The sequence below is a fragment of the Rhinoderma darwinii genome, chromosome 3 (genome assembly GCF_050947455.1).
Source record: "Rhinoderma darwinii isolate aRhiDar2 chromosome 3, aRhiDar2.hap1, whole genome shotgun sequence".
Classification (NCBI taxonomy): domain Eukaryota; kingdom Metazoa; phylum Chordata; class Amphibia; order Anura; family Rhinodermatidae; genus Rhinoderma; species Rhinoderma darwinii.
Window position 1 is genome coordinate 382,477,552 of NC_134689.1, and position 25,109 is coordinate 382,502,660.

Below are 25,109 nucleotides of genomic sequence, written 5' to 3' on the forward strand. Positions count from 1 at the left end.
GGTGATCATGGGTTAATTGATTATTTTCATGTGCGCTACGGGACACAGCAGAATGGAGCTGAAGTTAGCGCTAGTGTCTCCTGGGGAGGACATGCGGGCCGCCACTCACAGATCCCGGCTGCGGCAGTCAGGAGGTGAGTAATCCCGACGGTCCGCAGCTGTGGATGCTACACCATGTTAGATCCATGAGTGGTGGAGTACAGTGTCAATGTCAAGTATTGTAGACTGTAGTCTCTGTATTAGGGAATCCATTATATAAGGGCAGGTTACCAGATGGGGGACAAGGATCTGTATAGCCGTACTGTTACCAACAGAGATGTGTATGCTCATATATCATACATTGTATAGCAAATTGAATTCCTTAAAATATGTCTAACATCCAAATCCCTTCCTTTTCAAATGAGAGTGACAGGCATTTTAACTTCCCCATCTCCATTATCAGAATACATACTGCCGGAAGCAGTGACTGTATTCTGCTGGGCTGTTCATGAAGATTTCAAAGTGAAATACTTTTTAAAGAGAAATTTCACTTTCCAAGGGTGGTTGTTCCCTTCAGTTCAAACACTCCACTAATGCGTTTTGGTTCAAACCTGTTCAATGCCTCCCAGATCTGTTGTAACTTACTTTTCTTCGATCCTGCTCCAAGCTTGATAGCCCATAGGCAGTCACGTCTGTGTGTGTAGTCGTAGGCACCATACGATGACGTCATTATTATCTAAACTATGGACTTCCTTGTCTGAGCTTCAGTGTCCCTGACTCCAGCCGCCCCCCCCCCCGGGTTATTGTGGTTCTATCCTGGTCTTGACATCTACTCCATTACTTTATTTCTGGATTCCTTGGTCTAATTGTCTTCTCGGTCCTGTTTTCTGTCTTCTCCTTGTTTTCCGGTTATGTTCTAAGCCTGACCCTGTTGACTTCTGCTAGCCGTCTTCTGTCTCCAACTTTGGCCCATTCTGCTGTCTTTGTGTCTTTGCACCGGCCACTTATTGAAGACCACTCTAATTACTACAGCCTCAGAACAGCCTAAAGCAAAGTCTAGACCTCCTTGCCTAAAGAGGTTGTCGTCCCCCCCCCGAACCTTTTTAAATAGAGGTTCGGCTTTTCTAGCTCATTAAATCAGCTTGCCATACATTTATCTTGTAGCATTACATGATGGACAGTCAAATCTTTGGTCAATAATGTAATGTCACCCTATCGATGACATCCATATACCCTAATATGAGACAACCCTTTTAAGGATGAGATAAGGCCTTCCTTAGACCCTGTGCCCTAGTTTAGCTTGTGAAAATCATGATGCTTTTCGAACTAAGCATACCTTCTACTTCTTTACTGATAATAGTTCCTAGGGAGAAAAAATAATGAAAGTAGTTATTAGGTCTTAGAAATGCCTTTGCCAAAGGAAAGGGCTTCAAATGCTTACTGGATTGGGTTCTTCTTCTTTTAAGAAGATTCCCACACTAGACTCTTTGTTACATGTGATGTCCAATGCTTACAGTCGTTTTACCTGCCTTGCTATGGTGAGGTTATGACATGGACAACACCTTCTCATCCAACACATGGACATGGACTTTAGCTAAATATATCAGTAAGATTAATATGAAAAAATGTAGTGGCGGTAGACGGTCAATTCTTTTGAGAGACTTTCTTGAACATTGATTTTCTACAAAGTTATCGGCATTGTGGAACCTAGCAATTTGGGATTCCTTTCAGATAAAGTTAGACAGAAAGTGACTCCAAAATATGGTAAGACATCCAATTTTTAGATAAAAAATATAATGTTTTAATAGTGCACCCTGAGGCCCATTTCTACAAGAAACTTTGAATGAATAGCTGGCAATACAATACTGAATACGAAATAAAAAACACAAACAACTATCGATGGTGACCAATGAAAGGAGAAACATTACACTATATGTGATCATAATACAGCAGCACGTCACCTCGGAGATTTCTTTATTTTAATAATGTAAACATCAAATTTGAGATTTTGTCACCCAGTTAACAGCTTCCAGGCTGCACCAGACACAAAGAAATATGGCTTCCCCAACCCAAGTATCCTGACACTATATTCCCACCCCAAATATTGTCAAAAGGGGGTTGGTGTATTATCCCCACCACCCATACATTCACAAAGGCTTAGCATCACAATGGTCATATAATCCCTCAAAGTGCATCTTTCTATGGCATGTACAATTGATTTTCTGGCCTGCAAATGACCAGCAGTGCATTGTTCGGCTTAACCTGCCCATGAAATCTATTAAATCTACTTTGTGTCGTATATCAGAGCAGCAATGATCCACTAGCCCTGCTATATATTAGTTCTGCATTCATAAGCACCTTCATATACCAATACTCAACATCGTACTAATATTTTGGATCCATTTTCTTCCAGAATGTTTTCCAACCCTTTGCCAAAGTCCCGTATAATGTTTTTCCATTAGCACAACTTTCCATCAGAGTTCAGTGGTCAATGTTCAATAACGTTTTCTTCTTCCAGCAGAGGACTATTCTAGTGACTGTTTCATTGCTGGTCACTAACATAGGTTTATGGCATTTCAACATATTTTGAGTCCTTCTACAGTCTATATTCATTCTCCTACCACCAGTGCACAGAACACACATAGACTGCGTGTGTCACAAACTCCACAACGCATGGACCGGTTGTGTTATTGTGGTGATGTGCACAAAACAAATCAAGGAACAAAGAGAACCACTAGAGTGTTATAACAAGGGCTCTTTTTACACCCAAAATATACTGTGTGAGCGCACATGGCAACATACATCCACTCTGTACAATGCACACAGCAGAGATACACAAAAGGTACACACAACACATTTTTCCTTTCATTTATACTCAGATAACCAAAAATATGGTCATACACTTTGCTTGCACTCACATTTGCTCTCTCGCAAACCATGTTCACGTTGCATACAGTCTCACTTAACATTTATACATACGAGGGCTTTCCTTCACCAGGGGCAAATATTCATTTTGCTGCTATAGCCCTGTATCTAAATACCCTGGCCAAGGTAAAGGGGCTTGTTGGCACCCTCCTGACACCAAGCACTTAAAGAACATTCTCCACCAACCCTTCCCTAGCTACTTCCCTGCATACGCTACAGTATGTAGATTGGCATCTGCTCCCTCATAACCAGTTCCCATATTCCATACACAGTCACAAAGCACTCAACCACTCTCTCACACCACTAATTCAATCATATCTCTGTGGCTAATATGTCCTGGAAGGAAAGCTCCATATCGGGAAGGGTCATGATGGGCCCGTCATCCAGGTCCTCTCCACTTACAGCCCGCAGCCTTTGCTCTAGGGCCTGACATCGTTGGCACATATGAAGGTAGTTTTGCTGCAACTGGCGCTGATAACGGATAACCTTCTCCTTCTCATCTCGCCATGTCTTCCGCTCCCTCTGGAACACATCCGTCATCTGCTCGTTGTTCTGTCGCTCTGCCTCAAGCTCTGTGCGGAGTGTCTCCAGCTCGGCCTCGGATGATCCCATCTCTTCTCTCTCCTCTCTGTCTACTTCTGCTACACGTAGTCTGTCCTCTGCATCCCTTGCCCGCTGTTCCTGGGCCTCTGCTCGGCCTTTAGTCTCCCGCAGTTGGGCTTTTAAACTGAGAATTTCACTGGCTCGAAGGGAAGAATCCTCTTGAGTTTCCCGTAGCTGTTGGCGGAGAGATGCAATTTCTGATGATTTCTGGCATACCTGCAGGAAGTAGTGAGAAAAATAGAAATGTAAAACTCTACTTTCCATTGTCAAGTTGTTCACTTTTCCTCAGCTATGCTGCACCTCTAATATTCTTTTCATTCTCAATCTCAAAGGAAAACTCTTCAACAATATTTTTACAACTTTTACAAACTGAATCAACATGAATGTTAATGGGATTGAACAATATCTTTTTGTTAAAAGGCTCCCTCAACAATTGGGTGTCCTGCTGCTGGGACCGCCAGCGATCAGCTTTAATTTGTGGGGGAACCTAGCAGCAAATGTTCCGTTTCTCTGCAGCGCCACCACAGGGGAAAGTAAATTGTTAGGTCATATGCCTGAGGAGTTAAGTATAGGTAAGACTGTATTCACACCATGTTTGTGGTGCTCGTTTGGTGTGAATACAGTGTGCTGTACAGTTGCATTCCTCACAAACTGATTTTTGTTACTCAGTAGACTACACTTATCAGCACGGTGAAAAAAAAAAAGTGTACCAACATATACCACCCGAACGTATGCCGAAAGGACACTCTTTATAGGCCATTATAGGCTATGGACACATTTATTGCATACATACATTACAAAGGGTGAGCGATGTATAAAATAAAGCTTGCTTCCTAGTGAAACCAGCAGAATTTTGGAAACAATATCACTAAGAAAATCAACTCTACTTTATATAATTTCCCTGTCGCTTAAGGTTTGGCCCTTTAGGGTGTGCGGTGGTACAAGGCGTGTCACCCGCTACTACTGAAGGGAGCACCACTGGCACTGATGACATGGGAACCCAGAATTTGCACCCACTATCCTTTGCTTGGTGCCCAAACCTATGGAAAGGCAGCCACACAAGATGCAGCTACATTTCCTAGATTTTTGATCAGACACTATTATTTGGGTACTATTTGGAACATTATAAAGGGGACAAGCATAGAATGTATCGGTTAGGTTTCATCTATCTGGTTTAATATTCTATGCTAATTTAAAACATTCTAACGCCTTCACAACATTTGACGTACATGTACGTCATAGTCAGGAGGGGGAAGTATGGATGGGGCTTAGGAACTGAGCCCACTCCTTATGCAGCAGGTAGCAGCTGTATATTACAGTATATTACAGTTGATGCCCTGCTCTAACAGCCAGGACCTAATAAGGGCCCCCAGGTCTACCATTTTGGCCCTCCTATTAAGCCCTGCCAGAGGCTTAATAGAAGTATGCTAAAGCGCAATACACTGCAATACATAAGTATTTCAGTGTATTGTACAAGCGCTCCAACAATCCCATGTTCAATTCTCCTAGTAGGACTAAAAAAAAAAGCAAAAAGATGTTTTAATGTTTTTTTTTAAATATATATTCTTAAAAACTTTATTAATGTAAAAAATGCCCTTCTCTTGTTTTTTTCCATAAAATAATGTAAACAAAAAAACCCTGGTATTTCCACATCTGTTAAAGATCTGAATTATACATTATAATGCACAGTGAATACCGTAAAAACGAAATAAAAAATGCCAGAATTGCTATTTTTTGATCACCTGACCTCCCCAATAAAAAGGAATAAAAAGTGAAAAAACTCGTATATGTAACCCATAATGGTACCAATAAAAACTATAGCTCGCCCAAATAAAACAAGCCCTCACGCCACTATGTCGACGGAACAATTTAAACTTTGTGAATCTCGGAATATGGCCACACAAAATAAATATTTTTTTAACAAATGGTTTGATTTTATAAAACATAAAAAAAACGTTAGAAATCTAATATTGCCGTTAACATACTGACCCGCAGAATAAAGCTAACATGTCATTTATACTGCACGGTGAACGCCATAAAATCAAAACTAAAAAAACAATAGAGAAATTGCTGGTTTTCTTTCCATTCCCACAAAAAACGTACTTTTAAAAGATCCTCAGTACATTACATAGTATATTAAACGGCATCATTAAAATAAAAAGCTCGTCCTGCAAAAAAAAAAAAAAAGCCCTCATAGAGGAAAATAAAAAAGTTAGGCCTCTTGGAACGCAGGGAGAAAAAAACTAATATTAAAAAATTAAAACTGGCTGTGGCGGGAAGAGGTTAAGATCCTTGAAATAGATAGCAGATAGCCCTAGAGGATGTCATCCTAGGATTGGGACTTTCGGACTTTGCTTCTCAATTGTCCATTCATACAACTATATTTTTGGATTATAAAAATGTATTTAGAATATTAAGCAATCGTGTTTGGTTATTCCCAGAATTACGATCAAGATATGGATCATGGAGGGGAAAAAAAAATCTACATTCCCAACCTCATCTGGTAATCGTCCCTTCCAATTGTAGTCATCGCTATGATCCCCTACTGTAATCTGCTTATTTATAATCCCTTATAGTCTCACCTCCCACTGTGTATCGTCCATTGATGGACTAATAGAAATCTTCTTCTCCTTTTCATATGCTCGAACTTTGCTTTCCATAGACTCTCGTTCCTGTGCCACTTGAATCTGTAACTTGTGCTGACCTCGCTGGCCCCTTTGTGAACTTTGCCTGGACCTGGATGGACCTCTGTGGACTTCATCTGTGTTTTCACCAGGTTCTGATCTTGCCAACTCTTCACAAGACGGAGGAGACCTTAAACCTGGCTTAGGGGGTACACTAAGAATTTTATTAGCGTTCCCGCCATCTGACAAAGACATTGCTCTCAGGCTTAGCATGTTGCTTCGGGAACTCTGGGTGATATTGTGGGCACTGCCTCCAAAACGACCTGTTGGCATTAGTAATGCATCCAGTTGGCATACAGTTCCCAGCTTGCTGGGATGTGTTGGAAGGCTGGACATGGAGTTTCTACCGGATTCTGACATACCACCTATGCAGTGCCCACCCCGACTTTCTGCCTCTCGCACGCGATCTGGCCGGTAATACAGAGAAAGTTGAGGGCCGCTCTCTGCAGCTGGGTAACATGTAACTGCTGAGTTTCTTCGCATGCCAGGCTTGAGAGGTGTTGGGCGCAGGGCATTCATTTCCTAAACAAGAAAGTGACAATTATTAGACACCTTTTATATTAACATCAAAAGTAACTGCATTTATTATGATATTGAATAATTATTCCATAAAAATAAGTCCTGTTATTTCAACTTTATCTTGCCTTCTAATACCAACTGGAACCATAACCCGATATAGCTGTTATGCAAAAAGATACAATCTGTAAAATTTACACAAATAACTGCAAAAGTCTTACCAGTTCTAGACGATTGGGAAAGTGGATCATGCTGGGTTGGGCACAGGGTTTGCTTGTTGGCACAGGATACTCCTGGACTGGCTGGCTTTCTGGCTCAGTGTTGCTTACTCTTTCATGATAATCCTGCCTTGGCCCCACATGCGATTTCTGGCTTACTTTAATGTAGAAGAAGTCTTCACTCCGACCCATCTTAGATCCGCCTCCCTTGGCATGTCCTGATTCCTGGGAAAAACCAAATCGGAGAATTCCATCTGAGCAACGGCCCAGTTTCTTGAGATGGGGCGCCTTTCGTCCACGATGCTGAGAACCTCTTCCTTGCTTGCTGTTGAAGCCATGCCCAGAGAGGAGGCTACCCACGCTGCCCATTGTGCCTCCAGTATGGACAGATAAGGGGGCCAGTTATGCAAGGAGCTGGCGAGGAAATGGAGGGGTCAAAGGTCATATTCCAGGGTCACCCATCTTTTGAAATAAAGAGCCTAAGGGAGAAAAGAAGGAGACATTAAATACAGCATTGTACAGCGACTAAGCTTTATGTGCAATGTCTTAATGACATTTGTTTTTGATCTCCAATAAATAACTTACTAAGAAAACATAGATGCATCAAATAGTGGGTCAGACTGGCCCACCTGAGTACCAGATGATCCTCCAGGGGCCCTAGGTTGGCTAATTAGGATATACAGCTGCTTCAGTATCTATGACATGTCTTTATATGATTTATCCCCTAGTATTATATCAGAATGGGCCGTGGTATACATTATATATGGTACAGGAATGCATGGTTGTATATGCATCTACAGTCTCTAAAGATAAGAGTTATATACTAAGCATGCATACTAGCTGTAGGTTCCCGCAGTGCATCGGCCACATACCAGTGTGCCAACCACAGATGCCCCCATAACAGTGTTAGCCACAGGTGCTTCCAGAAGTGTCAAAGATGCCTCCACCATAATTAGAGCCTTCCACAGATTTCGCCATAAGGGTATGTTCACACGCACTGTTTTCAGACGTAATTCGGGCGTTTTATGCCTCGAATTACGCCTGAAAAAAACGGCTCCATTTCGCCTACAAACATCTGCCCATTGATTTCAATGGGTTTTACGGTGTTCTGTTCCCACAAGATGTAATTTTACGCGTCGCTGTCAAAAGACGGCGCGTAAAAAGTGCGTGACACTTCTTGGGACATTTTTGGAGCCGTTTTTCATTGACTCCATTGAAAAACAGCTCCAATAACGTCCGTAAAACACGTCGCGAAAAACGCAAGTTGTTAAAAAACGTCTGAAAATCAGGAGCTGTTTTCGCCTGAACACAGCTCCGTATTTTCAGACGTATTTTGCTAAGCCGTGTGAACATACCCTAACAGTCACAGTCGATGTCTCTATAGCAGTGTGTTACAGCCATAGATTCCCCCATAACAGTCACATATGCCTTCATTATTTTTCACTAGCCTCAATGTTCCCCACTGTGTCAACTATAGCTAACTCCATAAGAGGGAGGCAACTACAGATGCCAGCCACATATACCCCATAATAGTAAGGCTTCATGCACACGACCGTGCCTGTAATTACGGGCCATGCTCCCATTGTAAAATATAAAAATAGGACATGTCCTATTTTTTTCGGCAGATTCCTACGGCATGGACACCCTCCCATAGACATACGGGAAGGTGTCCGTCGGCTATAGAAATGAATGGGTCCGTATTTACGGTCGTGTGCATGGTGCCTAAGGGTATGTTTACATGGCTTATTTTCGGACGTTTTTCGGCCCGTAAATGGCCGAAAAACGGCCGAAGAATCGGAAGCAGAACGCCTCCAAACATCTGCCCATTGATTTCAATGGAAAAAATGGGTTCTGTTCCGACGGGGCGTTTTTTTACGCGGCCGTTTTTAAAACTGGGGAAGTGGGCCCAGATTCGAATACACTAATGGTTAAGCACAAGACAACTGCATTCGGATCTGACTTTGGAGCCAATCACTATTTCTTATGGGCCAAAGGAACCGACATTGCTCGAATATACCGTATATGCTACTTTTGACCTCAATGACTACAAGAATAAATAGACCAATAATTTCCTAGGTGTATATAGTCTTTTAAGTTACATCTTCTGCTAGGTCTATATAGAAACATCATTTGTTGCATTTGGAAGTGCATTGATTTCCAGGGCAAATGGTCAGCAGTAATGAAAAATGTTCTGCCTGCTAATAACGTAGGCGGTTGGAAATTTTATTGTGCGCTGAAATTATTTAAATGAGATTATGGGCACGGAGAAGTAAAGGAGGGGGTGGTGTCCTTTATTTATCCTTTGGAATATATTTACAGTCACGATATATCTAGAGATAGAGGAGCTTATTCATAAATGCTAACGCAAAAAGTGGTGGTCGGCCCATAGCAAACGGCAAAACTCCAACTTGTATTTGTCTAGTGTCCCAGTAGAAGAAATTATCAAATCTTTATCGATTCTACTCCGTCCGCTCCAGAACTCCATTAAACGGCACTCCTCCAGGAAGAAGAGAAGGAAGAAAACTTACTGTCGGGCGGACATTGACTTACAGGGGAGCCACCTATTTCTTCATTCTCGAGGAGAGCTATTGTGCATATTTTTTGCCAGGGAGCATTGCCCTAAAGACTCTCTACAGCTGGATCTCGGCAAGGAGAGTCAATAACTTCCCAGAGCGCTTGCCCAGAGCAAATTCTCAACTGGTTATGGAGGCATCTATGACTTATGGAGCCGTGTTTGGCAGGTTCACACTGGTATGGAGGTACCTATGACTAATAAAGCCATATGTTGCAGGCACACACTGTTTTGGGGGCATTTATGACTGGTTTATGGAGCCATGTTGTGAGGGCATCTCTGACAGTCACACACTAATGGAGGAATCCATCACTGTTACGGAGTCATGTTTGGCAGGCTCACACTGTTATGGAGGCATCTATGACTTATGGAGGCATTTGTGGCCGGCAGATATTGTTATAGAGGTATCTGTAAGGCTATGTTCAAACGCTTAATAAAAAATGTGTGAAAATACAGAGCTGTTTTTCGCTGCGTTTTTTACGGCCGTCTTTGGAGCTGTTTTCTATGGAGTCAATAAAAACGGCTCCAAAAACGGCTGCTTTTTCGCGGTCATTTTTTAACGCGGTCATTTTTAAAAACGGCCGCGTAAAAAAACGCCCCGTCGGAACAGAACCCATTTTTTCCATTGAAATCAATGGGCAGATGTTTGGAGGCGTTCTGCTTCCGATTCTTCGGCCGTTTTTCGGCCATTTACGGGCCGAAAAACGTCCGAAAATAAGCCATGTAAACATACCCTTAGGCACCATGCACACGACCGTAAAATCGCCCGTAAATACGGACCCATTCATTTCTATAGCCGACGGACACCTTCCCGTATGTCTATGGGAGGGTGTCCATGCCGTAGGAACCTGCCGAAAAAAATAGGACATGTCCTATTTTTATATTTTACAATGGGAGCATGGCCCGTAATTACAGGCACGGTCGTGTGCATGAAGCCTTACTATTATGGGGTATATGTGGTTGGCATCTGTAGTTGCCTCCCTCTTATGGAGTTAGCTATAGTTGACACAGTGGGGAACATTGAGGCTAGTGAAAAATAATGAAGGCATATGTGACTGTTATGGGGGAATCTATGGCTGTAACACACTGCTATAGAGACATCGACTGTGACTGTTAGGGTATGTTCACACGGCTTAGCAAAATACGTCTGAAAATACGGAGCTGTGTTCAGGCGAAAACAGCTCCTGATTTTCAGACGTTTTTTAACAACTTGCGTTTTTCGCGACGTGTTTTACGGACGTTATTGGAGCTGTTTTTCAATGGAGTCAATGAAAAACGGCTCCAAAAATGTCCCAAGAAGTGTCACGCACTTTTTACGCGCCGTCTTTTGACAGCGACGCGTAAAATTACATCTTGTGGGAACAGAACACCGTAAAACCCATTGAAATCAATGGGCAGATGTTTGTAGGCGAAATGGAGCCGTTTTTTTCAGGCGTAATTCGAGGCATAAAAAGCCCGAATTACGTCTGAAAACAGTGCGTGTGAACATACCCTTATGGCGAAATCTGTGGAAGGCTCTAATTATGGTGGAGGCATCTTTGACACTTCTGGAAGCACCTGTGGCTAACACTGTTATGGGGGCATCTGTGGTTGGCACACTGGTATGTGGCCGATGCACTGCGGGAACCTACAGCTAGTATGCATGCTTAGTATATAACTCTTATCTTTAGAGACTGTAGATGCATATACAACCATGCATTCCTGTACCATATATAATGTATACCACGGCCCATTCTGATATAATACTAGGGGATAAATCATATAAAGACATGTCATAGATACTGAAGCAGCTGTATATCCTAATTTAGTAATGTGCAGCCAACACCATGAAAAGGCAGGCATTTATGTCACGTAATAATAATAATATCCTGTGATCTAGCACAATGCAATCGTTTGTCAATCATAAAGGGCACAGTAAAAATACGCACATGTCGTACACCGCGTTCCAAGCTGCACATTCTGTTTCCGTGGCAACAGGAAGTCTGACGCCTTCTGAATAGAACAGGACAATAGGGACTGCTAGCATGCATGGAAAGGGTTAAAGCGCAGGAGTTCGCTGGAGTTATTAGCACTGGTGATGCCAGGTTTGGGGTATAGTGTATACCATAATATTTTGGAATACATGGCTGGACTTTACAGCAGAGCGTAGCAACCTATAGATCAGCCATCGTCAACTGTGGCTCTCCAACTGTTGAAAACTACAACTCCCAGCATGCCCTGACAGCACCAGCTCAGCAGTTCTACATTGGCGTAGAGAGTCCACTGCGTTACTAATAGGTAAAAAAAATTATGGCATTTATGCCGATGACCATTACTACAGGTATCAACCCAAAACAGAAATTTCCCCTTCTTTATTAATCACTGGTGTCCCCCCCCCCCAAAAAAAAAGTAGATTGTTGACTAATGGTGCCCTATGTAGTTCAACGATTTTAACCCTCTTGCCTAGACTATCCCAAAAAGAAACTTCTCACTGGTCTGCCCCCTATTTGTCAGTGGCCACACTGCATATGTAGGGCACTACCTGACTGCAGGGACAGGGTTGAAGAAGGGGTTAAAGCTTTTGCTAGTGGGAGGCACACACATTGGATTAGTCAGGTGCCCCCTGCATAAGTTTTATATTGCCCCCTCCCTGGTAAGCTGTCCTCTTTTCGCCTAGACCCCCAGAAGATCTTTTTGAATCCTGCCCACCGCTCCTTTTTGGGAAGTTATGTTGATGTTATTCTATGATGTATGTAAATTCTTCTTACGTCACAGCTGGCGGTTCATGGTAAAGCAAGGGCCGGACACTGGATGCAAGGATAGGGGTAGGCCAACATGACCAGGGGAACAGGAAGGGAAGGATTAAAAAATGGGCCTGTAAAGAGCGGGAAGGTGGCAGGGGGTGGTGGCCTCAAGGGGGGGGGCGAGGTTAAGTGGTCATATAGGGGGGAGCAGGCAACATCGCGCTATTACTGAGCAGACAGCGTTCAGTTCGTGTCTGTGTGCTTCTTACCTACAAATGGAGGCCTTAATTGCACAGCTGCGGGTGGCAGTGGCGGAGCGAGGTATGGCGTGGCATGGCGTGGCTTGAAGAGGAGCTCGGTTGGTCCGGTCTGGTCGAGTCTGGTCGACATGTCACAGGAACTGTTTCCGCTGACAGGGCCTTCTGGGTTGCCGCCTGCATCGGCGACTGTCTCTGGTTCAGTACAGCGATCCGCTCGGGAGTTGGTGTCGCCATACCCGCATCGGCGGTCACGACGGGCACGTCCTCCTGGACGCCTTAGCCCGGAAGTGCTTCCCAGGGTCAGGCGCAGGTTAGGGAGCCCCACGTGGGATGCTCCGGGCCTCCAATGCTCGGTCCGGGATGAATTCTATTCGCCGGCCTGACACTGTGGAGAGGGGAGAGCAGGCTCCCGTGCCTATGGGTCTGCCTCCCGTCTCCCATTCTTCACCTCGTGAAGCTGCGGCGGGCCAGCCTGGCGATGTGCCAGTCGGGCAGCCCGCCTGTCGTCTGACAGAAGGCCCTGGTGTGGTGCGTAGGCCGCAATCAGCGGTGCTGCAGAGGCGAGGAGAGGCTGCGGTGACTGGCCTGGAGAGGATGGCAGGAAAGCCCCGGTCAGTGGGGGAATTACCTGAGGTCCCTGCAGGTGGCCGCGGCTGTCGTGCATGCGGCGTTGATCCAGGACCGGATGCTGCCGACGATATGGATGACCTTGTCATGGAGGATTGTCAGGAGAAATCTTCTGCCCAGGCTAGTCGGGACACAGCGCCTATGCAGCCTGGTAATTTGGTCTCATCTTTTGTTACTTTTCCGGCTAGCTTTAGGTCCTCGGGGGTTGGGAGTGGTTCCAAGGGGGGGTCGGCTCTAGGGATGGGTTCTAGTGGGGGGTCTCCTGCATGTAGCTGGGCTGGGGAGGTTCAAGAATTGCTAGGCTTTGTTCTGGCACGTTGCGAAGGCGGTTTGGCGCATGCTCCTTCTCCCGTTGCGGCGTGGGTCCCTCCGTCGGTCGGGCCTGTCGTGGATAGTGCTAGCCCCCTGGGGGTGGTGAGTGGGGTCACCATCTCGGTGCAGACTGAAAAAGATAAGGACGTGGATAGAGTATGGTTGGACGATAAGGCAAATGGTGAAGTTTATGTCTGTTTTGAGGGCCCTTTGGGAGCTCATTTAAAACAAGAGGTCAGGGAGAAGATATGGAAGGATGAATATGTCGAGATATTCTCTCTTCTTCCCCTGCAAAAATTTTATTTAGATAAAGGCAAACGGATTGAGGAGCAAAAAAGAAGAGGAGAAGCGTCGGTATCGCCTAATACCTCAAACTTTCATTAATTGGTTACAAGCGTTTGCCATTTTGGCGAACGTCATCGGGGAGAAGGCGCCGGAAGATTGTTCCGCCCTTTTTGGTTACATAGGTGCTATTTTGGAGGCGCACCAGACGTATGAGGGGTCAAATGTTGCTGCGGTTTGATGAACAGTTTAGGCAGCGGAAGGCGGTTCGTCCAAGTATTAGATGGGATAATAAGGACATTGGTCTCTGGCTACGGGTGATGGCCCCGGCTAAGTTCAGGCAGTCCTTTCCAGGGGGGGGCCGAGCCGCCAGCCCCTCCGGTTTATCTGGGCAGTCGGGTGGGACAATTGGAGGGCGGCTGGGATTGTGCTGGCAATTTAACGACGGCCAATGCAAGTTTAGGGTGGGCTGCAAGTTTAAGCATACCTGTTCCTCCTGCGGCGGATCTTCTCACGGGGCCGCCAAATGTTTTAAAAAAGGCAAGGGCAGGGGTGCAGGTGGCGGGAGCCATAGGTCGGACACTAGTGAAGTGGGCAGAGATGGAGCCTTACCTAAATAGGTTCCCAGATAGGGCGAGAGGAGACATGTTGTTAAAAGGTTTTCAGTTTTGTGATTCCTTCTCCTCCTCATGCGGTCCCCTTTTCCCTGCGTAATTTGCGCTTGGCAATGCAATACCCCGGGGTGGTATCGGATAAGTTCCGTAAAGAAGTGGGATTGGGGCATATGGCGGGCCCGTTTGTTAATACCCCTGTCCCGGATTTAGTGGTCTCCCCTCTCAGGATGGTGCCAAAGAGGGAGCCGAATACATTTCGGCTCATTCATCACCTGTCCCACCCTCGTGGGTTGTCGGTTAATGATGGTATCGACCCAGGAACTCTGTTCAGTAGTTTATACTTCATTTCATGCGGCGGTCGAGTGGGTGCGGAGTTACGGAACTGGCGCGCTTTTCACAAAAACTGATATAGAGTCTGCTTTCCGCCGCCTCCCTGTCCACCCCGACAGCCAGAGATTGTGAGTTGTTACTGTGACGGGGCTTACTTTATGGATCGTAGTCTCCCAATGGGCTGCTCAATTTCGTGTGCTTATTTTGAGGCTTTCAGCTCTTTTGTTGAATGGGTGGTTTGTGATGTGGCAGGCATCACGTTCGTCATCCATTACCTCGATGATTCTCTTTGCATAGGCCCCTCGGGTTCCCCGGTGTGTTCTAATTTTCTGGGTACGGTCCAATGGGTGGCTAATCGTTTCGGGGTTCCTTTGGCCCCGGACAAAACGTAAGGTCCCAAATCTTGCAAGGTTTTTCTCGGAACCATAATCGATTCCGTGGCTATGGAATGTCACCTACATGGGAATCAATTGGAGTCACTACGAGTTGAGGTCTCTAGAGCTAGACATTTGCATAAGATCACTCTACGGGTATTGAAATCTTTGTTGGGTAAGCTTAATTTCACCTGTCGGATTATCCCATGGGCAGGGTTTTCTGCAGGCGGCTGGCGGCAGCGATGGAGGGTGTTTGGGCTCCACATTATTTTGTTAGCTTAACGAGGGAACATCGTGACGATTTGGCTGTTTGGGGCAAATTTTTGCAAGTGTATAACGGGAGGTCGTTGCTTCTTTCCCCGGTAGTGGACAATGTTGATTGGGAGCTGTTTACGGATGCTGCAGGGAGTGTCAGTTTTGGCGCACATTGTAGGGGGGCAATGGTGTGTAGGACAGTGGCTGGCGGTGTGGGTGTCACTCGACTTGGTGTGAAATCTTGCTCTCCTGGAACTGTTTCCCAACTTGGTGGCGGTGGAGGTTTTGGGCGAGCGGTTCCGGGACAGCAAAGTGTGATTCCATTGTGATAACTTGGGGGTGGTGATGGCAATCAATAACGTGTCAGCGTCTTCCCCTCCGGTGGTTCATTTGTTGCACAGGCTAGTGTTGTGGTGCTTATCACTTAATACTTGGATTGTGGCGGTGCATGTTCCTGGGGTTCAGAATGACATTGCAGATTCTCTCTCTCCCTTGCAGTGGGATCAGTTTCGTCTATTGGCCCCGGAAGTTGAATCGGAAGGGATCGCCTTCCCCGAATGGCTGTGGGACTTGGTCTACGAGCAGCAGGAGTTTTGATTTGGTTCTCTCTAGCGCCTGGTACATGGTCAGCATACGACGCGGCGTGGAGGGACTGGGAAGCATGGTTAGGTGGTTTGTCGGAAGTGCACACATTAAGTGATCAGGTGGTGGCTCTTTTGGGTTTTTTGGGTCAGGTATCGGTGGCGGGCTGGTCAGTGGCTAGGGTAAATCATTTCATGTCAGCCCTAGCCTTTGGTTTTAAGTTGTGTGGTTTCAGGGATTTCACGAAAGATTTCTTGGTTGTCCAGGCCCTGAGGGGATATCGCAAGGGAGGGAGTCGGCCGGACGGCCGTCCCACAGTGTATTTCTCATTATTGGAGCGCCTATGGGAAATCTTAGTTGGTGTTTGCTTTTCAATTTATGAAGTGACTTTGTATAGACTGGCTTTTTCCTGGGCGTTTTTCTGGCTCTAAGGGTGGGAGAATTGGTGGCTCCTAGTACGAAGCGGGCCGGGGGATTACAGTTGGATGATGTGTTGCGGTTGGAAGGCAAAGTGGAGTTTTGGGTTAGACGTTAAACGGATCGGCGAGGTAGGGGTAATCGCGTTGTGTTGGGGGCGGTTCCGGGGGCGCGTATGTGCCCAATTGCTTGTTTTGCCTGTTATGCGGCAATCAGGAAGGGTACTGGTGGTCAACTACTGTGCCATGATGACGGTTCCTTTTTGGCCCGGTATCTGTTCACATGGGTTTTTCGGAAATGTCTTTGGGTTTTGGGTTTAGATGGGTCCGTATATGCTCCTCATTTTTTCCGTATCGGGGCCGCTACGGAAGTGGCTTCCTGGGGGTTGGGGCCTGAGGTAGTTCAACGGATAGGTCATTGGGAATCCATGCGGTATAAGTCCTATGTTCGGCCTCATTTTGTTTGACTGTTGCTAGTTGATAGTTGTGAAACTTCTCCCCCCTCCCCTCCCGGAACAAAATCCATGCGGTTTTTTGTTTTTCCTTCATTGTTCCGTTTTATCTTGTAGGTGGATTACCCTCATTGTTGTGGATTCTTGGGCACTCCTACGTGCACTGGGGGGCTTTGAGGGCGGAGGTCCGCCCTGATGGGCGACAATTGGGGTTTCCGAGGTCCACCGTGGTTATCCGTTGGCTGGGCACTTGAGGTATGGTCTGGAATTGGGTGCTACCTGATTTTCACCGTTATGCGCAATTGGATAGGGCACCAGAGGTGCTGGTCCTCCATGTGGGAGGTAACGACTTGGGGATAAGTCCTTTTAGGGAGTTAATCAGAGCCATTAGATATGATCTGCTTCACCTCTGGTCTTGCTTTCCACTGGTGAAGGTGGTTTGGTCCGAGATTGTGCCTCGCAGAGCTTGGAGACAAGCGCGGTCGGTGTTCCGTATTAACAAGGCGAGTGTGAAGGTGAATAGGGCGGTCTCTAGTTTTGTAGTAAGGAATGGGGCGTTTTTCGTACAGCACTACGATTTTGAAGATGGCCAGGGCAATTTTTGGTTAGGCGATGGAGTCCATCTAAATGCGGTAGGGATTGATCTCTGGGCCTTGCGTATTCAGGAAGGCATTGAGTGGGCTTTATTGTTTGGTGGGGGCTCTCATACTTAGAGGTGTCTGAGTATGCTCGAGTGGCGGATTGGGGGTCCTTGGAGTTGGTGGTAAATTGATGTGGGGGGGATTCATCTTAGGTATGGTCCTTAACAATTATACAAGTGCTCATTGGTATGGGCTTATTTTGGGCTCCTGCTGGGTGGTGTCCCGGGGAGTGGTTTACATCCTTGGCAAGCCAACTGTGGAGTAGAACGGTGCCCCTGAGCCTGTAGGGAGACGGTTGGGGGTAAATATTATTATAGGTTGGCAGTTGGCACCAGATTTGTAGCTCCAAGGACTTCCCTTCCTCGTTATGTTTCTATAAAATATTGTTTATGTTTATATGTGTTATCAAAATGGCTGCTGTGGCCGAATTTATCCAACCCACTGTCTTGGTGTGTTTATTGGGTGGGAAAAGGGGGGTATAGGAAAGTGCTGCATAGTAGCTGGGGTAAAGGGGGGGAGGTGGTGAAGGAAAAAGGTAGAAAAGAATAGTAATAATGAACGAGCTCTGTAATCCCATGGTCAAGTTTATGGTGGCCATTGGGCATTACGTGCCACTAGATTACTGGCTATGGGTATTTAGTGGCAGTGTTAAAAGAACGGTTTTAATAGTGGTGAGGGTAAAATAAAGCTGTGATCGATCCCCTACCATAAGTTATATCAACCATAAGCAAGTCTTAGTTCATTCCATATAGTTTCCAGGGTCATATACTGAGTGGCCATACTGAAATAAAATATAACTCGTCATCCTCGATAGAAGAACGAATGGCAATAGCAAGATAATGGCTTTCAGTCCAGAACTGTTTCTGGGGTAGCATGACAAACGGTAGGGGGTTAAATGTTCCGGTTAGCTAATAGGTGTTTTTCTAAACCTTTTGGAGTTGTATAAGGATTTATAGACATATTTTTGTAATGTTCAAAGATTTTGCCATTTCTACCGTGGGCAACATTGCACTTGAAACCCCCCATTTATTAATAAGTATAATAGGGCATAAATGGGTGGACGATAAGAAAACAAGGGGGGATCTGGATAGTAGACCCTTATCACATGGAGTATTTTGCAGGGAGAAAAAAATCTGCCTCAACCTGCCTGCACTTTCTTGCTGGGTTTTTCGCAATACCTAGACTTCCCTCGCTTCTACTGAACCGGATTTTGAGTATCATAGGGTTCTTTGGTGTTGTACGTTCGGTTGTGTACAACCGTGTGAAGTCCGGCTATTGTGGCCATATAGATGTGCCCACTCTTACCTTTTCTTGAATTTCATGGAGTGACCCAATTTCTCATGAAACAAATTCAATACAATATCGCGACATGCTAGCAAAACCCTTGACAAGCTGCAACTCACAACACAACCACTGGGTGGCCACACATATCATAGACACTTCGTGACAGAGTATCGCAAAATCATGTTTTGTTTTGAAAGCTGGTCATCTCGCGCCACACATCTCAGTATATGTTGAGATTAGAAGAAAGGTTAGGTCATTACACATCTGTAATACAGATGCTATAACATTATAGCACCTGAAAACCCCCTATCATACATAGTAAGGTTGAAAAATGACTTAAGACCATTGAGTTCAACCCTTTATCCTGCAGTGTTGATCCAGAAACCAAACTAACCCTTTGAGGTTGTTGCCAATTGCGCCCATGTGAGGGTAATAAAAAATACCTTACCACCTTAAAAAAACCATAAAGACACCATTGTACCTGCTCTCTAAACCCTGGTTAGAATTTATCGGCATGATAAAGGGGTACTTGATCAACATGAATAGGTAATATGTGGGTGATAATTAACCATTAACATACTGTTTTAGGTGGATGCAAGGACTTCCTGGTGGAAATGTACACATGAGAGATTAGTCATTAGGGTGAATTCACACACGGCAGATTTGTTGCAGATATTTCTGCAGCTGAAAATCCATTCCATACATGTGAGCGGGGTTATTTCTGCAGCAGGTGCATGGGTTTTTGTAACAGATGAATAGGAAAATTGCAAAAAATTTCTGAAAAAAATCTGCCGCGTGTGAATTTACCCTGAGAGCTAGTAGAAGAAGGTTAGATTTATATATAGTAAACGATTGGTGGCGTCATTGACATTAGAGGCTACTTAAATATTTAGATACCGTAGAGCAGTAATCTCCAGCTTGTGGCTCCCGAACTGCTGTAAACAGCAGGAAATCCACAGGTCGGAGCCGACTTAAAGGGAACCTGTCACATTGAACATGCTGTCTGATCTTTTGGCAGCATGTTCTAGAGCAGGAGGAGCTGAGCAGGTTAATATATCGTTTTGTGGGAAAAGATTCAGTATAACTTGCCATTTATTAATTTAAACCACTGTTCATTCCAAGCTTAAGAGTCTAGTGGGCGGTCCTAATCATTGATTGGCAGCCTTCCTTGTATGAACTCTCACTATTTGAGTAGGTCCGCCCACTGGACTCTTAAACCAAGAATTAACAAGTATTTACATCAATAAATCATAAGTTATACTGAATCTTTTCCCATAAAGATATATGTTAACCTGCTCAGCTCCTCCTGCTCTATAATATGCTGCCGCAATATCAGACTTCATGTTTAATGCGACTTGGAGGTTGGGGATGACTGAAACATTTTCATCCATAAGCGGAGGCAAGAAAACATTTGAGGAACCCTTACATTGAGGCAACACTACTGGTCCTGGAGGAAGGTTCAGACTCTTCTATCCAAGCATCATTCTCCCCCACACTCCTCCATTCAGCCCCTAAGAAAGTCTCCATATCCCTGATTTTCAACTGTATAGTCTTAGAGGTAGCAGAGCCACCCACGCACACTCTGCTACATGAGTCAGGCTGGAGCAACCATCAGGGACAACAGTCTCTTTATCGGATCATGTCAAATTCTGACAGCATCCTATGGCAACAGACCCACACACACAAAAAAAAAAAAAGATCAAGAACACCATAAGCAACTGACAATGGGGGGGAGGGGGGGGGCTATAGAATTAGAATGTAATGGCTGAGTTTGTCAGATGCAGCAGAGTTGAAGCTGTTTAGTAGCAGTGTAAGAGGGCTACAGTTGTATGATTGTGATATAACAATTGGTTACCTGTGATTTTACAGGTTGATCTTACTCAATGGGTAATCACAATTGAAATCCACAATGTTAAATGACAAATTCAGCTCTGCTACATCTGTAACTAGAGAGAAATCCCCAAAGTGATGGGATTGAGAACCACAAATGATAAAATACAAGTGAAGTATAGTTGTCTCTAGTATCTCTCGTGTATTTTTATAGCATCTTCGTTTAGTTTGCTGCGTACAAAAATTAAACCCTCATTCCCCAAATGAGACGTTTCATTATAATTTGCTCGACCATTGCAATAAAACACGACTATAAACTGTTACGCACAATGAACCCCAAGAACCAGAGCGCCACCCCCGAGGCACCAATGGCTGTACATATTATACAGAATCAATCATTTCTAAGGACCAGTAGGGATTGTGTTCAATTAACCCCTCTCATGCCATAGACAACACATTAACGTCTCAACCATAGACATGAACTGACTGACATGAGACACAGACACATCTCACCTCTCCAAAACCACACAAGGATTCCTGGTTCTTCACTCCGAGCCCCTCCAATACATTGCACGATTAATCCCTCCCCACCTGTAACCTATAGACCATCCTTCAATTAACCCTTTTTCCCATACTGGGACTTGACTGGTAATACAGTTGTAGCTGCGGTGATTGTGCCATTTAACTCTTTGAGGCTGGCCTATGAGTTATTTTTTATCTAAAGTCCTATATAAAGATCAAAGATGACAAAATGATAATGATGATATATGACAAACTCAGCTCTGCTACATATGTACATACACCATTGTTTCCTTTAATGTGTTTAGTGGGAACATCTGCCTAAAAGACACCGAACTCAGGAATTAGGGACTGCAGAGTATCATTCTAGTGGTGTCTTTTATAAATTAGGGACTGCAGACTATCATCCTATCCTTCAAAGCGTAAACTATTCTTCTAATGAATATCTGCAGAGCATCAATCATCGACAAAACAAAGATGCTCTTAACAGAATCATATCATGCAGAAACATTCATTCCATGACATTTGCAGAGCATCGCTCTTAGGGGATTGAGGGTCATGACTGCAGAGCATTGCTCCATTATTACCTCACTTGCAGATCATTACACCATAAATGTTGACTTGTCTCAAACATAAATGCATCAATCTTTTATCCCCTCTGTATCTTGTCCTTCTCTCCTGTCAAATACCAACTATTCTACATAAATTAACCCTTTCCAAGACTACCTGATATTGACAGGTATACATGTGGCTTAGCAGCTGATGTAGGACTACAAGTGAAGGAATACCTTTCCAGTGAATGTCTGAATCTTTAAGAACAAGTTGCTATATCTTTTCTATAAGACATGCAGAGCATTGCTCCAATTATAAAGCTTCCACTTCCTTCCTGCAGAGCATTACTCCTTTCTCGTTCCTTAATATTAATGTATGCCTCCACTTTCTGCCCCCCCCCCCCATCCTTCTTCATGCTTGCAGATCATTACCAACTCCCCCTCATTTCTGCAGAGTATCAGCTTATCCATCTACGGCTCTATTATTATTATTATTATTATTATTATTATTATTATTATTATTATTATTTGTTATCTTTTTTTTGTTTTTTTGTTTAACATTTTCTCTCTCCAAATAATTTCTAGAAAAGGATGTTAAATAAGACTTACACCATCTTCAGGTGAAGACGTCTATTCTACACTATCATCTCTACCTGTAGAAATCTACGGCGTGTTCAAAGCATTTTTAGGTTGCAGACTATTGCTCCTTTTTATTGACATCATTAAACCCATCTATTTGCCCCCTGCCTGTTACTGAGAATAATGCCCCCCGGGGGGTGCCCTCTAAACTCACCTGCTCCCATTTATAGTCCACCAGTCGGAGGCCAGACCTGTAGCTTACAGCATTCGATTATCCACTGACAGCAAAGTCTGGTAGCCAAATTGGCAAGCAATGAAGGGCCGGGATAAGATGCAGTCTTTATTCTGATTGGCTCCAGCAAAAAAAGGCAGCATTTACATAAAACTCCATCTGACTCCCACACACTTTGATTTTTCTATCCTCCCTCACATACTCGCTGCAAGATCCTTATCTCCCCTTTTTGTATATTTACTTTTTTACGTACTTCCTGACAATATCAGTATCAGGTTATAAAGTGACATATACAGTCATCTAAAGAATAGCCCCAGTGAGAAGAGATGGGTGAACACCAAATAGACCACGAAAACCTTTACCGCCAAACACTTCCAATCGGAAGTTACATTTTCCATTTAAAGGGGTTGTCCAGAATTGGACATAGTCTGCTTTCTTTCCAGAAATAGCACCACTCTTGTCTACGGGCAATGTCTGGTATTGCAGTTCCTCCCCATTCATGTGTATGGAGCTAAACTGCAATACTAGACACAGCCCATGGACAAGAGTGGTGCTATTTCTGGAAAGAAAGCAAAGCAGATCCTTTATTACTATCTATGGATGACCTACAATAACTTCACAGTGAGAGATGGTGGAGGTAATCTCATGGTCATGTTGCAGCACTGAGTGGGCTGACATGAAAGGGGTAACTGCTGATTCACACGGTAGCTTACACCATACCTCCTCTAAGACCATAACCTTAAATAGGTATTCCCAGAGTCAACGATTATCACCTAACCACAGCACCGTTGACTAGAACAGAGGGCCCGAGCCTTTCCGCAGTGCGGAATACTTTGAATAGAGCGGCGGTGGAGGAGGATATGTGGTGCCGCTCCATTTAAAGTCTGTGGAGCTGTTTCCACCAGTCCCATAGACATTGAAAGGACGAGTATGTGCCATGCCGCTCCATTCAAGCTCCTCCTCACTGCTCAGACCTCTGTTCTAGCGATCGTTGGGGATCCCAGCGGTAACCCCACCAGCGATCACAGACTTATTACCTACCCTGTGGATTGAAGAGGAATGTAACTCTTTAATTAGAAAGCCCAGACATAGCTAGAAGGGGTACTTGGTGCCAATGGGGCGCCAACAAGCTATTCTGCCTCTACCAGTGAACTGAAACCTTGTCTCACCTAGCTACAGCTCTGTGGAAAGCGTGACTTTTGGCCCCCAGATTTGGAGGGCAATTTCATGGGTACATTTAGTACCAATTACTGAACTCTTTATAACCATGTGAAGGATTTTAACGTGAATGGAAACCTTGAGGTAATGTAGCCCCCAATACATCAAGGAAGCCTGAGATGGAGCATAGGGTGGAGTAATACAGGGCAGAGTAGAGGTTTGTTGGTTGCCCATAATTAAATATGGTTTAAACCATTAATTTGTGAGTCAGATTAAAATCAATATTAACAAAACGTAACATTATATGTCACAAAATCGTAGGATATGTAAAAAATGTCTGCGGTTCCCACATCTGTGTTCACCACCTATCTGGCAAATGGGGGTCCTCCAACCCCTATCTGGGCTGGTGATTTGGAGGCCGCATTTGAAGGGTAAGTGAATGCAGAGGTGGCCATGGATTATCTCCTAAAGGAACAAAAGATTTGGCATTTTAAAATCCAATATATCCAATCCTTCTTTCACCCAATATCTGCCTTTGGGGTGTGGTCAAGTGTCCCCCATACATATTCGATCATTCGCAAAGGCGTAACTAGAAGATTATGGGCCCCAAGGCAAAATCTGTAATGGGACCCAACCTACCATGTTCCATTTTTAATATTGGTGTCTTCTTATGCTGTTCACAGACTCATACTATTGTGTTAGGAGGTATCGAAAGATGGAACTACCCTTTTAGGTAACCATAGCTTTGCCCAATATTTTTGGTTTATTGAAACATACAGAACTATTATGGCATTATTAAAATAAATTGTGATAACTTTCAGATACAGATGTAGAAGAGCTGAATTGCCTTTGTGTACCCTAATAACTAGATGAATGGTAATGCCCAGTTGTCAATTTATTCATAGATTTTCAGAAAGAATAACAGAGGAACAGCCAAACCCAGAGTTCTAAGAATATGTGCTCTATAATTATTATTTTATGAGTAAAAATACTAAAATACTCACTCATAGCAACCAATCAGTTAACTTTTTTCATTTTCAAAAGGATCTCTGAAAAATGAGAGCTGCGATCTGATTGGTTGTTATGTCCCATAACGCTGTCATTGCTTAGCATTAGCTTTGATAAATCTGTCCATTGAGTTAGGCCTCATTGCCATCAAATTTTTTGACCTACATTTAACATCTATGCCAGGAGAAGCTCCTGTTACATTAAACTGATACCATAATAGCCTATGGGTGACAGATGCCACTGTTAGGCATCCGTGTAACGCAGGGGTGCACAACCTTTTTTGGTCCGACGGCCACATGTCATATTATACCACTTTCAAGGGACGCAATAAAACTTAAAGAGGCGCGCGTGATCACGCTGTGCTGAGTACAAATGGACATGAATGGGAAGCTTATGACGCTGATTGGTCACTGATTAGTCAGCGTCATACACTTCTTTTCACAACGCCCGCTTGGTCAAAAGTTAAAAAGCGCCCAGTTGGGCATTAAGAAAGTCATTAGCATAAATCTAAAATCACTCATAACTTGCTAAAAAATGATCGTTTTTCAAAATAAAAACCACGGTTGTTATCTACATTACAGCG

General features: G+C 44.3%; 1 protein-coding gene across 1 annotated transcript; it reads right to left on the reverse strand.

Moving 5' to 3' along the window:
- Positions 1-1,756: 1,756 nt before the first annotated feature.
- On the reverse strand, positions 1,757-22,445 carry LZTS1 (leucine zipper tumor suppressor 1). The gene is made up of 4 exons (XM_075858845.1): positions 22,343-22,445; positions 6,929-7,404; positions 6,090-6,713; positions 1,757-3,723 (listed from the first exon to the last, which is right to left on the reverse strand). Exons 2-4 carry the CDS (start codon positions 7,292-7,294, stop codon positions 3,217-3,219), a joined length of 1,497 nt encoding a protein of 498 aa, XP_075714960.1. The 5' UTR covers positions 7,295-7,404; positions 22,343-22,445; the 3' UTR covers positions 1,757-3,216.
- Positions 22,446-25,109: the final 2,664 nt, after the last annotated feature.